Source organism: Triturus cristatus, chromosome 12, assembly GCF_964204655.1.
Source record: "Triturus cristatus chromosome 12, aTriCri1.1, whole genome shotgun sequence".
Classification (NCBI taxonomy): domain Eukaryota; kingdom Metazoa; phylum Chordata; class Amphibia; order Caudata; family Salamandridae; genus Triturus; species Triturus cristatus.
This window is the reverse complement of record NC_140595.1, coordinates 220399025-220413545: the sequence shown is the minus strand read 5'-3', so window position 1 is coordinate 220413545 and position 14521 is coordinate 220399025. Positions and strand designations below refer to the sequence as shown.

The 14521-nt window shown below is 45.2% G+C and overlaps 1 protein-coding gene across 2 annotated transcripts in view; it reads left to right on the top strand.

The window, feature by feature from the left end:
- LOC146775742 (uncharacterized) overlaps positions 1-14521 on the top strand; it is a 194690-nt gene that overhangs the window by 141152 nt on the left and 39017 nt on the right. For both annotated transcript variants that reach the window (XM_085637456.1, XM_085637457.1), the window contains one exon: positions 9325-9435. In XM_085637456.1, coding sequence (XP_085493582.1) covers positions 9325-9435 — 111 coding nt within the window. The remainder of the gene's footprint in view (positions 1-9324; positions 9436-14521) is intronic.

The window sequence follows — 14521 nt, the reverse complement described above, 5'->3', positions numbered from 1 at the left end:
GGCAGCCTGGAGGTGAGACCCGCTCCCACTGCAGCGCTGGATTGACCTGCTCGGGGTGCCCAACCGCGCTGACTGAACCTTGGCGTGGAGGAGCGGCGGCGGAGTGGTGGCATGGAGATAAGGGAGGCGGAGGTCACCCGGCGATCTGAGTGTGCATGGGGCCCGCCGGCTATCTCTGGGTGACGCGCACTGTGTAATCGCTGGGGTCCCGTCTCTCCAAGGGCGCTCTGGCCTTCGCTGCCCTAAGTGGATTCATACCTGGCCTGGGTCCGGCTGCGCCTCACACGCCAATTAGTGCATGAGCGCCTAAGTTCGTCGCAGCGGCCATTTTGGTGTGGTGGGCTCAAAGGTGAACTGCTTTGATGGACTGCCGAGCGAGGGCCACGCTGGTGGGGCGCTTCGAGGGCCTTGATTTGCCACTGTTGTGGCCTGGACAGATTGAGGGGAGCACATAAAGAGAGGTGCCTCTCTGTAAGGAGCATCGCGCCCAGCTGGTACCTCCATGGCCTGTCTGCGGTGCGGGTAGGCCACTTGGCTGTCCCCGTGGATTGCAGCTGAGCGCAGACCCCTGTGAGCCCGCGGATAGAGATAGTGACCTCCAGTAACCTTAGTTCGGGGCTCCCTGCTGCCTGGAAGTGTCATCCGCCGGATCTGTGCGGTGTCCCCCTACGTCAGTGGACACGACTGGAGAGGTTTGGCGCTTTGGAGATTGGTTCGGCACCAGGGAGGCGCTCTACACGCCATTTTAGATCCTGGGGCCTACACCAACTGTAGCGGAATTCGGGGGAGTCTAGTAGTGGGGAGACCCTTCCGGCAGTAGTGTGCGGGTGACCTACATCTGGCACTGTATCGGAGGATCCCTCTGGTGGGGGTTGCAATTCTCCTGAAGATTCCTGTACTGCAGGTGTGCTGGTCGAGTTAGCCCAGTGGTCGCCAGTGAGTCATTATTGCTGTGAGTGGCAGGAGATATGGGGAAGCAAGACGCAAAACAGCCGAAGCTGATTTTCGATCATTGGAGGACCACGAGGCTCACGGAATCGAACCCCGAGGCCTGTGCGGATAGACCTGCGGAGACACAGATAGAGGACCGGGGGGAAGACCTGCGAACTGATGCTCGAGATGCGGTCCAGTCGACACAAAGTTGTACATGCTTACCACCCAACTAGATGCGGTTAAAACTCAAGTGGGTACTCACGAAACCAGGCTTGACATTCTCGAAAATAAAATCACCGATTTCCATGAGTTTCAGGTAGAAACGAAGGAGCCGCTCCTACAGATGGACAACGTGCTGGGTCTCATCCATGCAAAAAATGAGGACCTGGAGGTGCGGTCGCGCCGCAATAACCTGCGCTTTACAGGCATACCGGAGATCACAGCCATTTCCAAAATGGAGACCTATGTGTCTGACCTGCTTCGTGAGCTCTTTGACACTCATCTCTCAGCAGTCTTTGCGGTCGAGAGGGCACACCGTGCCTTGGGCCCAAACCACCGGTGGGCGCGGCACCCAGACCCATCCAGGCCCGGATTCTTAATTATCAGGACTGCAACCTTATTCTGAGACTGGCACGTGAGGAAGGGAAGATCACGCATAAAGGCAACCAAATCTCTTTCCATCCAGACTTTACGTCTGTGGTGCAGTGGGCGCGGGGTGAATTCTTGCCGGTTAAACGTATCATGCTGCAGGCCCAGATTCCCTACTCGCTGCTCTACCCGGCCAAACTTAAGGTCACCCACGACGGAACTGCACACATTTTCACGGATGCCAAGTCCGCCCTCAAGTTTGCAAAACACATTGGAGGCAAGCAGAGAAAACAAGGTTCTAGATCTGCAGCCTCTGCCGAGAACCGGCTGAGGGCTAACGATTGATGGGCTGCTTGTCAAGTTACATTCTGAGTTCTAGATGATTGGAACTATGTGGTTGAGTGGGAGACAAATGTGTGTTTTATCATTGTTGGGGTAACGATTGCTGTGTTCCAGTTTTGATTTGCAACCCTCCCCACCGGACATAGCAGGTCCCATATTTGGAGGGCTCGCGGGGCAGATCTGACTGGCTTTATGTCGGACTGGGGAGGGTTGGCTCGCACCGGGCCACGATGGGTTGCATAAACTGCACGGGTCTCCAAGGTCACTGGTAAGACATGTGAATGCTAAGTTTGAATTGTGCATGACATTGGTTAAGCTCTCTGCAGTTTGTTGGCCACCCTGTCTTGCAGGGGAGTACGCTTCCGGTTCTGCGCCCTATGGGAGGTTTTCCTTTTGCTAACTGTTTCCTAATGATGTTGGGGGTGAGTTCTCTACAACCTGTTTGGGGGTTGGTATGGGTGGTGGGTGGGGTTCGGGGTTGTTGTACTGTTCTTAGCCAGAATGACAGCAATCAGATTGCCTGTATGTACCTGGTGGCCCAGGAGAATGTCATGCCGCCCTTGCCTCACTGTACTTTCCCACAGCAAACAGCCGATCACCACGCACCCAGCCTGAATTTTTAACCATGGAACATTCGAGGATTGAATGACGGTAGGAAATCCAGGCTGGTGCATGCCTACTTGCTGAGACACAACATAGATGTCTGTGTGCTACAAGAAACGCACCTAAATGTCGTTCCCTCCAAGGGAAAAACAGTTGCTGGGTCAAACAGGGCTGGGCTCAGACCCATTCTCCGGGCTACCAGCCTCCCTGCACGAACCAGAAGACCGACCTCCAGAGGAATACTCTGAAAGTCAGCCAACCTCAGATAAAACATCAAATCGATTACCCACAGGCCCATCAAACTGTGTGTTACCAGGGGCAGATGAGGGACAGTCTGTCCAAGCCGTACTATATCTGGCGGCATCCCTGGAGTATCAACAGCCCCTCTCCCCTGAATCGCCATACCTTGCAGACTACAAGGAGACGCAGAAATAAAGCGAGGCTTATTAAAGTAACCAAGTGGGACAGGGACAATGGAGCTCCAAAGACCACTCATGCTCTTCTTCCAGGGCAATAGTGCAATACAGCCTGAGCAACAGAATGAGATTTAAAATTGATAATCATACAGTCCGCTTGAGCAGTGATGGGGCCAAGGCCAATGCAACCAATCGTAATTGTAATCAAAATCTCATCAGAAAGAGCAGAAAGAGCAAAGGGGAAGTCTCTATTATATCCAGTTCAATACTCTATTTTGCTGTTCCACGTAGGACTTCACATGATTTTTCCTTACAGGAGAACACCAATTAAAACCACAGCACAAGGACAAACAGCAGGGGAGAGGTTTAATATAGTCTGATTTGGGCTCACGTTAACGTCCTTAGCCTCAGGTTCCCCTAATTAGGAGGTGGCCACCCGTACCTGAGCCACCTATGTCGTCTGCGTGGTTGAGGGGACAGAAGAAAGGCCTCCAAAGCCAACGACAGGGGTTGATCACCTGATGGCTTTGTGTGCAAATTATAAACGCCAAAGCTAGGTATATAATAGGGCCGCCGTAACAAGGAAGACTCAAGTTGGGATTTAATTGCACTCAAGCGCTGTAAAAAAAGGTGAGATTTCATCCCGTAGAACAACTTTGAATTCAGTGAAACAGTGGATTAAAAGGCGCAGTGGCGGCTGCCTCTAAATGAGAGTGGTAAGTGGATGAAAAAATAAATAGAAAATAAACGTAACTTTGCCGCACGCCTCGCCTCCTTGTGCTGGCACTCTCGGACTCTCCCAGCCAATCATGTCGCTGCCTGAGAAGGGGCGTGATTTGTCTGAGCAGCCTGTTTGGCCACTCAGGCACTGCCTGGGGAGGCTCGGCATGTTCTTCACGGGGCTGTGCAACACAGCCCAATTGAGACCATGCCAAGTGCGCATTACGGTTTGGCCGGCCCTAGAGGGCCGGTCAAGCTGTCATGCACACGTAGGGAGGGACTGCAAACCACTCCTGCTCCCTCTTCGGCGAGCCAGCCTCGCCCGATCTAGCTGGCTGGAGCAAAGAAAAATAAAATATTAATACCTTCTTGTTATTATAATTCTTTTTTTCTTTTGCACTAGTCAAAGGACAGTGGGGCGACTCTCCTCTGCCTTAGCGGCGAAGCTGCGCCATTACCACAGGAGGTCAAAGAAGGTACAGATGCATCTGCCATTAAATTACAGGACAGTGAAAGCTTTTTAACTGACACTGTTAAAATATCCGTCTGAGGGGCTGCGTCAGTCAAATCACACAGGGGCCCGCTTTGGCTTTTTCCCCATGCTATACTCCTTAAGTTCTGTTATGACAGGAGGATCAGTCTTTACCACCACTTGAGGGTCCCCTGCACCGGCAATGACCGGCTAACGGGAGAGCTATCCTGGGAATCCGACAGAATGTCATCAACAGGCACTGGGACACTGCCAGAGTTGAGGGACAGCCCTCTCTCCATGAGGGTTATTTCAGTATTGATGACCCCCACTGCCCTCTCCAGCATCCGGTGTATGGGAGTGCACTTCGTAGGTAGGTGGCGGAAGCTGACAACACTCCAGATGCTTTCCCCTTGCCCATGGCTTGCTTAGCAGTTACGGAGCACACTTAATGGGCCTGGCTTATAAATCAATATAAGACAATATAACTGGGCAAAATTAAATAAAATGCAGGAAAAACAACACAAATGGAAGTACCTGCTTAGCAGTGAGCCAAGAGTTCTGGCCCAGCCCAGCCTCCTCCGGGCTCGGACAGACGCAGACGGGCCCGATGTTGGCCCAGTCTTTGCCCGGCCAGGGTGGGTCATACAGGGATCCATTAGTTACTCCAAGAACTATCACCTGATAGTGACTCTGGTTGTTGACGTTACATACTACTGCATAACCTTCAAGTTTGGGCACAAAAGGATTCGTTGATTAATTTTATTGATTTATGAAGAAATTGTTCTACATAAGACAAAATCAAAGTACATATATTATTAGCTAGAAAAGAACCAAGCTCAAAGAATCACCATCTTTCTGTGTGCTATTTTGACTAGAGTGATGTGTTCAACCAAGTTGATCGATGTTAACTGTGGTCTAAGCCTAGGTCTTGAGGAATTGACAATTCACTTCTGAAATTGTTTACCGAATTCCATAGAAAGACCTTGCTCAGGATGAAATGTACTCTACCTCCAGAGCCATAAACCTGTCAAATTCACACAATTGTGCACAGTAACAACTGGCCCCAGGGCACATGTAGGTTAGGTAAAACAAAACACACAACACTCGTTTCAAGTTTATTAATAGTTCGAAATAAAAACGTAATCCTCAAAATACATAAAACACTCGCAATAAAAAAAAATCTAAAACAGTTAGGCTAAAATATGCACAAGTATAAAACATGAATACATTTTAAGTTTAAAAACATGTATATACACAAATCCATTGAGTGTACATTTGCTAGGCCACCCTACAAGACTTTAACCTGGCGTGCCACTTAAAGAATTTTGCCTTATTGTCCTAGCTGTATTCAGAAATTTGGACGCCGCCACTACCACTAGGCTTCTCCCCTCTCTACTAGATTAGGGGATTGGCACGTGGGCACTATCCACCTGCTCCTGACTTTAGCATATGGAGGGCAGACGAATAGCAGATGTTCATCTGTTTCCATGGCAGTTTTGCAATAAAAACAATAGTGTTACCCCTGGGGTGAGCCCCCCATGTGGCAGTAAAAGCTCCTACTGTGAGTGCCCGATACCTAAACTGTAGGATCACTGATCGTGCGCGAGCCAGGCGAATGAAATCCAAGAACTCTTCAGCCATACTTATGGATTTATAAGATAGTAAAGCACTTGTTAAACTGCTGATGCTCCATGGGAATGGCAGCTTGCTCATAGACCGGCTTATTTGCTAATTCTGCATCACCTGGACAAATGAAGCAAGGTTCTTTCCAGCATTTTTCCAAGCCCAGGTTGGTCCATGCCTCTTTTATAGATCCAAGCCACTTTACTTTTTACAGGAGAGTGTTTCTTAAAATATCTAGTAGGCCCGCTCTAAGGTGGCACAGTTCGTTGATACTCCAGCTGCGTCTCCAGTATAGCAAGGGTCTTAAGGTAGCCAACACTGTGATTTCACGGATCCCTAAGTCCAGGCATAGTGGTACAAGTGGTGTTCCCTTCCCATGCCCAGTAAGGACTAAAAGGAAATTATTTTCCCCCACCCTCAACGAGTCTACATTTCAGGGGCCCCATAGTTACGCACCATAGAGAGCCGCGCCCCTAGCCTGGGCCTTATAAATTTCCAGTGCTGGTAGAATGGGAGCCCAATTAGCCTTTTTAGCACATTTGCATATTACCCCAGCTCTATGCTTCACCATCATAATACTTTTTAAAATCTGCTGTGTCCACAGAAGATTTCTAATGCCTAGGTAGTCAAACTCCTGCACCCTTTCTAGTGGTTCATTTTCCACTTTAACACCCCACCCTCCTTCACCGCCTCTCTTTGTGTAGGTCATGAGCTTGGTTGTGTTGATTTCAGGCCATAGTTGACCCAAACCTGATTGAATCTATCCATCAGAATTTGCAAGCCTCTCTGGTTTTGGACAACAAGAGTGTGTCATCCACAAAGAGGAGCGGCAGGATTTTGTCCCCTGCCAAGGAGGGGGAGTTATTGACACAGTTATGCAAATAACTAACACAATTATTAATATATAAGACAAAGAGTGTTGTAGCAAGAACACACCCTTGGCGTACACCCATGGAACCCAATGAATGTATTGTGCTTCCAGTACCTTGTTCTTGTTGAACCCGTCTATTCGCACATAATGATGACTTGTTCCACAGCACATGCTGGCCAGAGAATGCGACTGTCAGCCACTACACCAATGGGTACAAGTACTGTCCAAAGAGAAAAGGTGCTTGACTAAACCGTTTTTTACAATATTTGTTTTTATGCTTTTCTAGAGCGTTACTCAGGGATCCTTTGTATCAATATCACAGGCATGGTTCCTCAGCAAAACAATGCACAACATATTGACATGTAGGAATGTAACTCTACGTCTTTGGTAGTTGTGTGTCATTATCAAGGTTGGTAACACTAGCCCCGTCCAAAAACGTAAAGAAAGTGATCTTGCACACTACCAAGGATTAACTTTTTCAAGAGGGTTGTAAATGCCATAGTTTGATTTTATTTGACCTAATCTAACCTGGAATGACATTGTAACCTCTGATTGAATCTATACAATTAGAAGGGATGTGATTAGATATTCTGTCAAACGTTTTTTTTTAGGATTACGAGTACTGAAGTCTGCATGAAGGCAGTCATATGACTGGATAGATGGTTAAAATGTGACTTCTGATTAGGGGACTTGAACTCTGCACAAAGCCTTCATGTAATTAGATTTGGGTGATGCTGGTACCTGGGTTTGAAGGTACTGAGATCTGCTGTAGGACTGGCAAGTGGCTGTATGTTGGGAGTGGTTGGTATCTAAGGTCAATGACAGTGACAATACACAAACACAGATATGTGATTGGAGATTGTTGGTTTAACAATATTGACTTCATGTTAATGTTAATGGGATTCATAAAGTGCACGAATACCCGGGGGTGTCTATGCGCTGAGAACACAGTAGGCCCGACCAGGCGTCTAAATCTGGAATAACCAGGTTTTTAGCCCTTTCCTAAAGATGGTGAGGGAGCTAGCACTTCTGAGCTCACTCAGGAGCGTGTTCCAGAGTTTAAAGGTGCTGTAGAGAAAGCTGCGGCTGCCCCAGTGAGATGATCGAATTCTAGGTACTGCCAGGAGTTCGGCCCCTGTGGAACAAAGTTGTCTTGCTGGTTCATACCAGACAAAGAGATTTTGGAAAAAGGAAGGTCCTGTGTGGTTCAGTGCTTTGTATGCCAGACACAGGGCCTTGAATTTGATATGTTGTGATACAGGGAGCCAATGCAGGCCACAAATCTCTTTGGATACAGATTTGTGCCTGGGAATGTTAACCAGCAGCCGAGCCGCTGTGTTTTGAACAGCCTGAAGCTTTTTTAAACCTTGCTTCTGTATGTTCAAGTGGAGCCCATTGCAATAGTCCAATTTTTACTGGATTAGCGATGTTACCACTGTCTTCCTAGTGTCCGCGGGGATGTAAGGAAAGATCTTCCTGATTTTCTAAATAAGAAAATGGGAGGCAGAGACGATGGCATTTGTCTGATGTGAGAGTGTTAGTTTGTTGTCAAACTATTCTCCCAAATGTTTTGCCTTGTGTGCTGATTTTGGTGATTCACCCATCTCTGCCGGCCACCACAGGCTGCCCCAGTTGGGCTGCATGTTGCCAAAAATTAGGACCTCATTTTTTTTAGAATTTAGTTTGAGACAGTGTGTACTCATCCATCTATTTATTGCACTCATTCAATTCTGAAATTGTTGAGCAGGAGAGGCCTGATTTCTATAGGCAGCCACCACTATCTGGGTGTCGTCGGCGTAAGACGTCAGACTAAACCCAAAGTCCCAGATCAGAGGAGCAAGTTCGGAGATATAGACATTGAAAATAGAAGGGCTTAAGGAGGAGCCCTGTGGAACTTCGCACGGGAGGGTATATGGCTCTGAATGATACCCATCTAACGATACTGTTAGTCTCCTGTCCTTGAGAAAGGAGGACAGCAGGGCTAATGCCGCTCCCCTGACCCCCAGGCTCTCCAGCCACTGCTGCAGGAGAGAGTGATCCACAGTATCGAAAGCTGCTAACAGATCGAGGAGTACAAGGGTGGCTGTACCTCCTCTATCCATCACCGCTCTAATCTCCTCATTGGCTTTGATGAGTGCCGTTTCCTTACTATGCTCATGACGGAAGCCAAAGTGAGAGTGATCGAGCAGATTGTTTTCATGAATAAAAATTGCCAGAGCTGAACATAGAGTTGAAAATTTCTGTGAGTCCAGGGCTCACCACTTCCGCTATTTTTCTCAGAAACGCCGGCGGGCATGAGTCAGAAGGCGACCCCGACTTTGCTTCTCTTATATATTTCTCCACTGCCTCCGATGATGTAGGGGAGAAACAGAGGATAGTTTTATTTTTGAACTCAGGGCTTATTGGTTGAGTGGTGGGAAGGTGGGCTGATGTATTCTCCAAAACCTTAAAAATGTCCAGGACTTTGGCTCTAAAGGCTGCTGCAATATCGTCACAGAACGTTTGGTTGCCCATGTTATTAGCTGGCACCTAGAGTCAAACATACTGGAGTATCCTCAAACAACAGCAGGTTGATGGATCTCAGGTAATGTTGCTCAGTGGTCTGGCAGGTATCATAGTCTACAAGGATGCTTATGTGATTCATCTTGGATTGGCTTTGTCAGAAATGCAAACCGTTGTTTGACTCTTGCTGCCGTATAGTGTGTCTTATCTCTATTGTATAGTGTGTCTTATCTCTATTTCCACTTTCCCTGCAGGCTGCTCTGAACATGCTCACAAAGTGCCAGTCTGTGGGGTACAAACCAGATGGCATCCTGTGCACCGCCATCCATCCTGGCTGGGTCCAGACTGACCTCGGAGGATCAGAGGTAGGTACAAATGTGCTTTTCTGCAAGCTTGTGTACTGACAGGTGTCTGCCAAACTAAATGCACAGATTGTTTCCTAGGTCATGCAATAAGGTTCCCATGTTTCAAAGGCTAGTATTTTTTGGCCATTATAGTTGCCATGATCACCGCAGGTTCTCTGACCTATGTAACTGACACAGTGTGCACTCTTTCAGATGTGTAGACATGAAGAGAGGCAGATTGGGTGCAAGAAGCTGAATGTGCTTGCCAGAGCTGCTTCCTGGCACGAGTTGTATCAAGTTGCAGCATGCAGATGGTGTTCTGCAGTTCATTTTGAATGTTCTAAGCATTCTGTTGATACATAGGGGATGTCACTGATGTACTGGACTTTAGCTACTGACAAGGTGTCACTCATTCACATGCGTGGAGAGCCCAAACAATTGTCCTTTGCTAAGACATCTAAGTATGTTCTATTCTATTCTATTCACCAGTTTTATAAAGCACATGGCTACCCGAAAATCAGGCTTCCTAACACTTGCAGAAGGGGTTGGAGTGCAGGCATAAAATATAAAAATTAAGAAAAAGGTACTTGTTAATTTTTTTCATAAAAACCATCAAATTATCCTCCATTCTAAGACTGATAGGCAGGGCATTCCAATGCTTGAGTTCCAGGTAGGTTGAAGACCGACCTCCGCTCCTGGCTGTCTTGATTCTTGGGACAAGGAGCACCTAACAATAGTTTGCCCTCAAGTCACTTTTGGTCTGATAAATACTGGCCAGTTGCCAAAGTACGAGAGGCCCTGTATTATGCTGTGCACGATGAATAATGCATAAAGCCTTACATTTTATCCTGTAATTTATAGGCTGCTAGTAAAGAGTTTTAAGCTCTGCATCTGCTGACCGTATTTTTGGGATACCCTGTAGCATTCAAGCAGCAGCATTCTGAATGATCTGAAGTTTTTTAGTCACTGATTTTGGACTACCTAAATAAAGCAAATTGCCATAGTCAAGGAGTGATAAAATCAGACCCCGAACTACAGTTCTACGTGCCTCTATTGGAAGCCATTTCAGCACCTTTCTCAATGCTTTCAGAAGGCCAAAACAGCTCTCAGACCCTTGTTTTTGCTTGGGAGGCCATGGTTAACTGAATATCAAGAATCATCCCTAGGCTTTTTACTTCTGACTTGGGGACTAGGCGTTCCTCAAAAGAGGATGGCCAAATAATATGATCCCAGAGGGTTAGTTTGATCCCTAGTATCAGGACCTTCGTTTTTGCACCATTCATCTTTAAGCAGCTGGCTGTCATCCACTTATATACCTTTTCTAAACAGCTGTTAAGCCCAACGGCAATGGTTTCCATGTCTTGTACCAGAGTGACGATCAATGTTAACACCTGTTTTGTGCTAGTGCATGTCACGAGATGAAGACCAGTGCCCAGAATTGCAAACCTGTCACACAACACAGCGCAACACCCAAAGTTGCTGCGTTGCGTGACAGGGAGACAGCAGGAGAGCATCAGACCTACAAAGATATGGCACTATCCTGCTCTCTCCCAAGCACTGGGGCACAACCAGGCTGCAGAGAGCCATGCACACACCTGTGCATGTATGAGGTTTTGTAATGGAAGGGTACCCTTCCAGTACAAAACACTAGGCTTAAACTGACTTTAAACCTTTTTCCCTTTTGGATGTGTGCTCTATACTGCAGCACACATACAAAATGAGAAAAGTTACGAGAAATAAAACCATTTCTCATTTTTAATGCCTGCTTTAAAATATTGTTAATTTTTGGAGCAACTTCCATCTTTCCCTCTTTCTTTTCATCTTTCCTTCTTTATGCCCTTTTTAACCCCAATCTTTTTCCTTTCTTCTTTAGATCCTTTTTTATTTCTTTCTGTTGTTCCTTTTTTTCTTCTTTCCTTTTTTGCTTCTGTACGTCTTTCACCCTTTCTGTCATTCTTTCTTGCCTTCTTCCTTTCCTTCCTTCCTTTTTTCCTTCTTCGTCAAAGGCAAGAGGTTAGCTGCCAATGGCAGAATTATTGGCTTTTTTAGGTCTGTGTTAGCCAAGACCTTTTGATTTTGCTAAAATTGTGTGTATGAGATAGTTGCTTATAGTGGATTTCAGCCATACTTTATCGGTTTGTCTGTGGTTGTCATTCACATTTGTTTCCAACCCACTGTGTCATGCATCAAGGGGGAATGTGTCAGCCCATGTCAGTCATTGGATGACTTAACTTTTAGTTATGCCAATCTGCCCTTTCACAATGAGCACATCCACACACAAAGTACTTCCCTTCAGTGCCAGGGAGTAGTATGATAATGTGTGCTTTTTTGAGACCATCAACATTTTTGCCTTTGGTCAATGTTTTTTTAATTGCCAAACACTTGACAGCTTCCCAAACAATCAATTTTTGCAAAAAACATGAAAAAATAAGAACTGTCAAAAAGGCTGGTGGATAACTCTAGACCTATTGTCTTTGCCAGTGCTTGTTTGTATACTACAGCTCAACTGAAGGTGCACAGATCTGTGCCAGGCAGGAAGGGATCTCTGACTCGGGTGACTTTCCCTTGCCAAGTTAACAGAGGTCCATTATCACTAACTTAGATTGTGATCTGCTGTGGGCGTTAACTCTGATGGGTACAGTTTAACAATTTTTGACCAGCAGGATCTAGTTCTCAAATACTACATTTAAATGGAATGTGTCTCATTACAACGCGAGGCATTACATTGCATGCTTTTACAACGCAGTACCGTTACAATGCAAGTCGTTACAACGACTTGTTCTAGATGGCGCGGAATTTAGGAATAGTATAATTTACTATTCCAACTCCAGTGTGTACAACAGTAGGGAAGGTGTCGGAATAGTGAATTATACTATTCCTTAGTTTAGATCGCCATCTAGAGCAAGTCGTTGTAACGACTTGCGTTGTAATGGTACTGCATTGTAACAACGCGGTCGTTGTAACGACTGCGTTGTAAAAGTAATGCGATGTGATGACCGCGTCGTAAAGGTTGTTTCGCCTTTAAATGTCATGCTATTTACTTTGATGTGTCTGTCTACATGTGTTTTTAAAATTCCTATTTCCCACTAATTTTCCCCAAACAAGAAATAGAGAGGCGCTCAGTTGTGTAAATCTGCTTAAATTATATCCATCTGAATAAATATGGCTGCCTCAGTGTAATGCTGAATGCTGGACCAATTATCACATCATTTTGTATTCTGAAATACTCTTGAAGTACCAATAATTGCACCACCCCAGTAAAATTGCCTTGAAACCCTATGCAAGTTTTAGCTAATTTTGCTGGGCCAATGCAATTCGAATGAATCATTTCCATCACATCAACAATTTGGAACGTAATCCTTGGGATAACCAAGTCCTTCTGTCAAATTATCTATTTTTTTATTTCAGTAAGTTTTAATACTTTAAAAAAAAAAAAACAGAATACAGAGATGATACTATTTGCCGAAACAATGGTATTGTGAGTTGCATGACTAGGTGTCCGACTACATAACAGTGTACAAGATATGGATTTGTACAGAGAAGGGCTGAACACAGGTACATGTCATAAATTACAAATTAAAAGCTAGAAAATGAGAATCTATAACGAAAGAATAATTATTGTGATATGAATGGTGGATCTTTTATGAGCTACAAACAATTCTGTTGGGTGAACGAAATCTCCTCAAGGGGCATTGTAAAATAATATTTTTCATTAAACAATTAAAGAGCCTATAAATGATCCCTCAACAGCAGGAAGACAGCAGACAAGACAGGAGCTGCTGTTGTTTATTTTAAATGAAGCCACTATTGGGCTAAGAGGACTACAATTGAAGGATACAATATTAACCCCATCCTCACATCGAGTGAACCCCGGCTGGGGTCTGGGATGTCATGTTACATAACTAATGGATGCCGTTTGGGACACGCCATATGTGTCTTTCTTTTGAATACATTTAAGGCTGCCCTTTGGTCAGTTTTAGTCCTGAGGAAGACCTGCCATGATGTATAGTGAATAGCACTTGATCACAGGGTCGAAACGTCGACAACATTACGTTATGTCCTATGTTCGCTATCCTTGGAATATGTAAAGAACATTTAAGGATACACTGAACAAAATATTTTTGGGGACATTTTGATTATTTGTGGTTCCAAGGTCTCATGTTTCTGTATGTGATCACCGGGAGATTTGTTGATTTTCCCTATGTATATGGTAATGGGATGTATTGTTCTTTATGTTCTCTGGACAGCCGTTGAAAAGAGAAATATGAAAAGAGATAGATATACATGTTTTGTTATATGAAAATTAATATATTTAAAACAAGTTAATGGTTGTGTTGTATCAGTGGTTTTTGTAAATCATTTTTCTTTAAAGATTTGTTGTTTTGAGTAGGAGAAGTTTCACACACTCTTGAGGGATCATTAAAAGGCCCTTTTAATGTTTAATGAAAAACATTATTTTACAATTCCCCTTGAGGAGATTTAGTTCACCCGACAGAATTGTTTGTAGCTCATAACTGCATACCGAGGTTTTGAGGGACACAGGGTAACCCCAATATATTTAAGGGTGAATGGTGCATCTGGCTGGAAATTACATGTTGAAAGACATGACACCTCTTCAAATCTAAGAAAACACAGTGATAAGTAGGATAGCAAGTGTAGAGTGTAGAAACAGAGGAGGTTAAAAGCTTAGTGAGAGAGGGGGATATAAGTGACAGCGTAAGGAAAGTCACCAAGTGGGGGATTGGAATTAAAGCGGAGAGACAGTAAGGCTCATATGAATCTGTGTAGCTTTGATATTTTAGTGTGCCAAAGGGATACTCATGGATTTGTCCAAGGAACCCCATCATTTCTGCAACATAATGGGATTGCTTGGAAGGGTAGCCTGTGAGATGTATGTGCTTATAAGATAGATAACCCACGCCCACCAGGTCTGATACATAATTTAAAGCTTTCCATTCAATGACAATAACTTTAATTATGATTGTGAGAAGTAGATCGAAAAGAGGCAAGTCAGCGTCCAACAAGTTAAGGGGGATAGGAGCAGCAAATGGGCCATGTGCAGTTGTGGGAAAATCAAGTACAATAGATAGATTGCAAATGTTGTTGA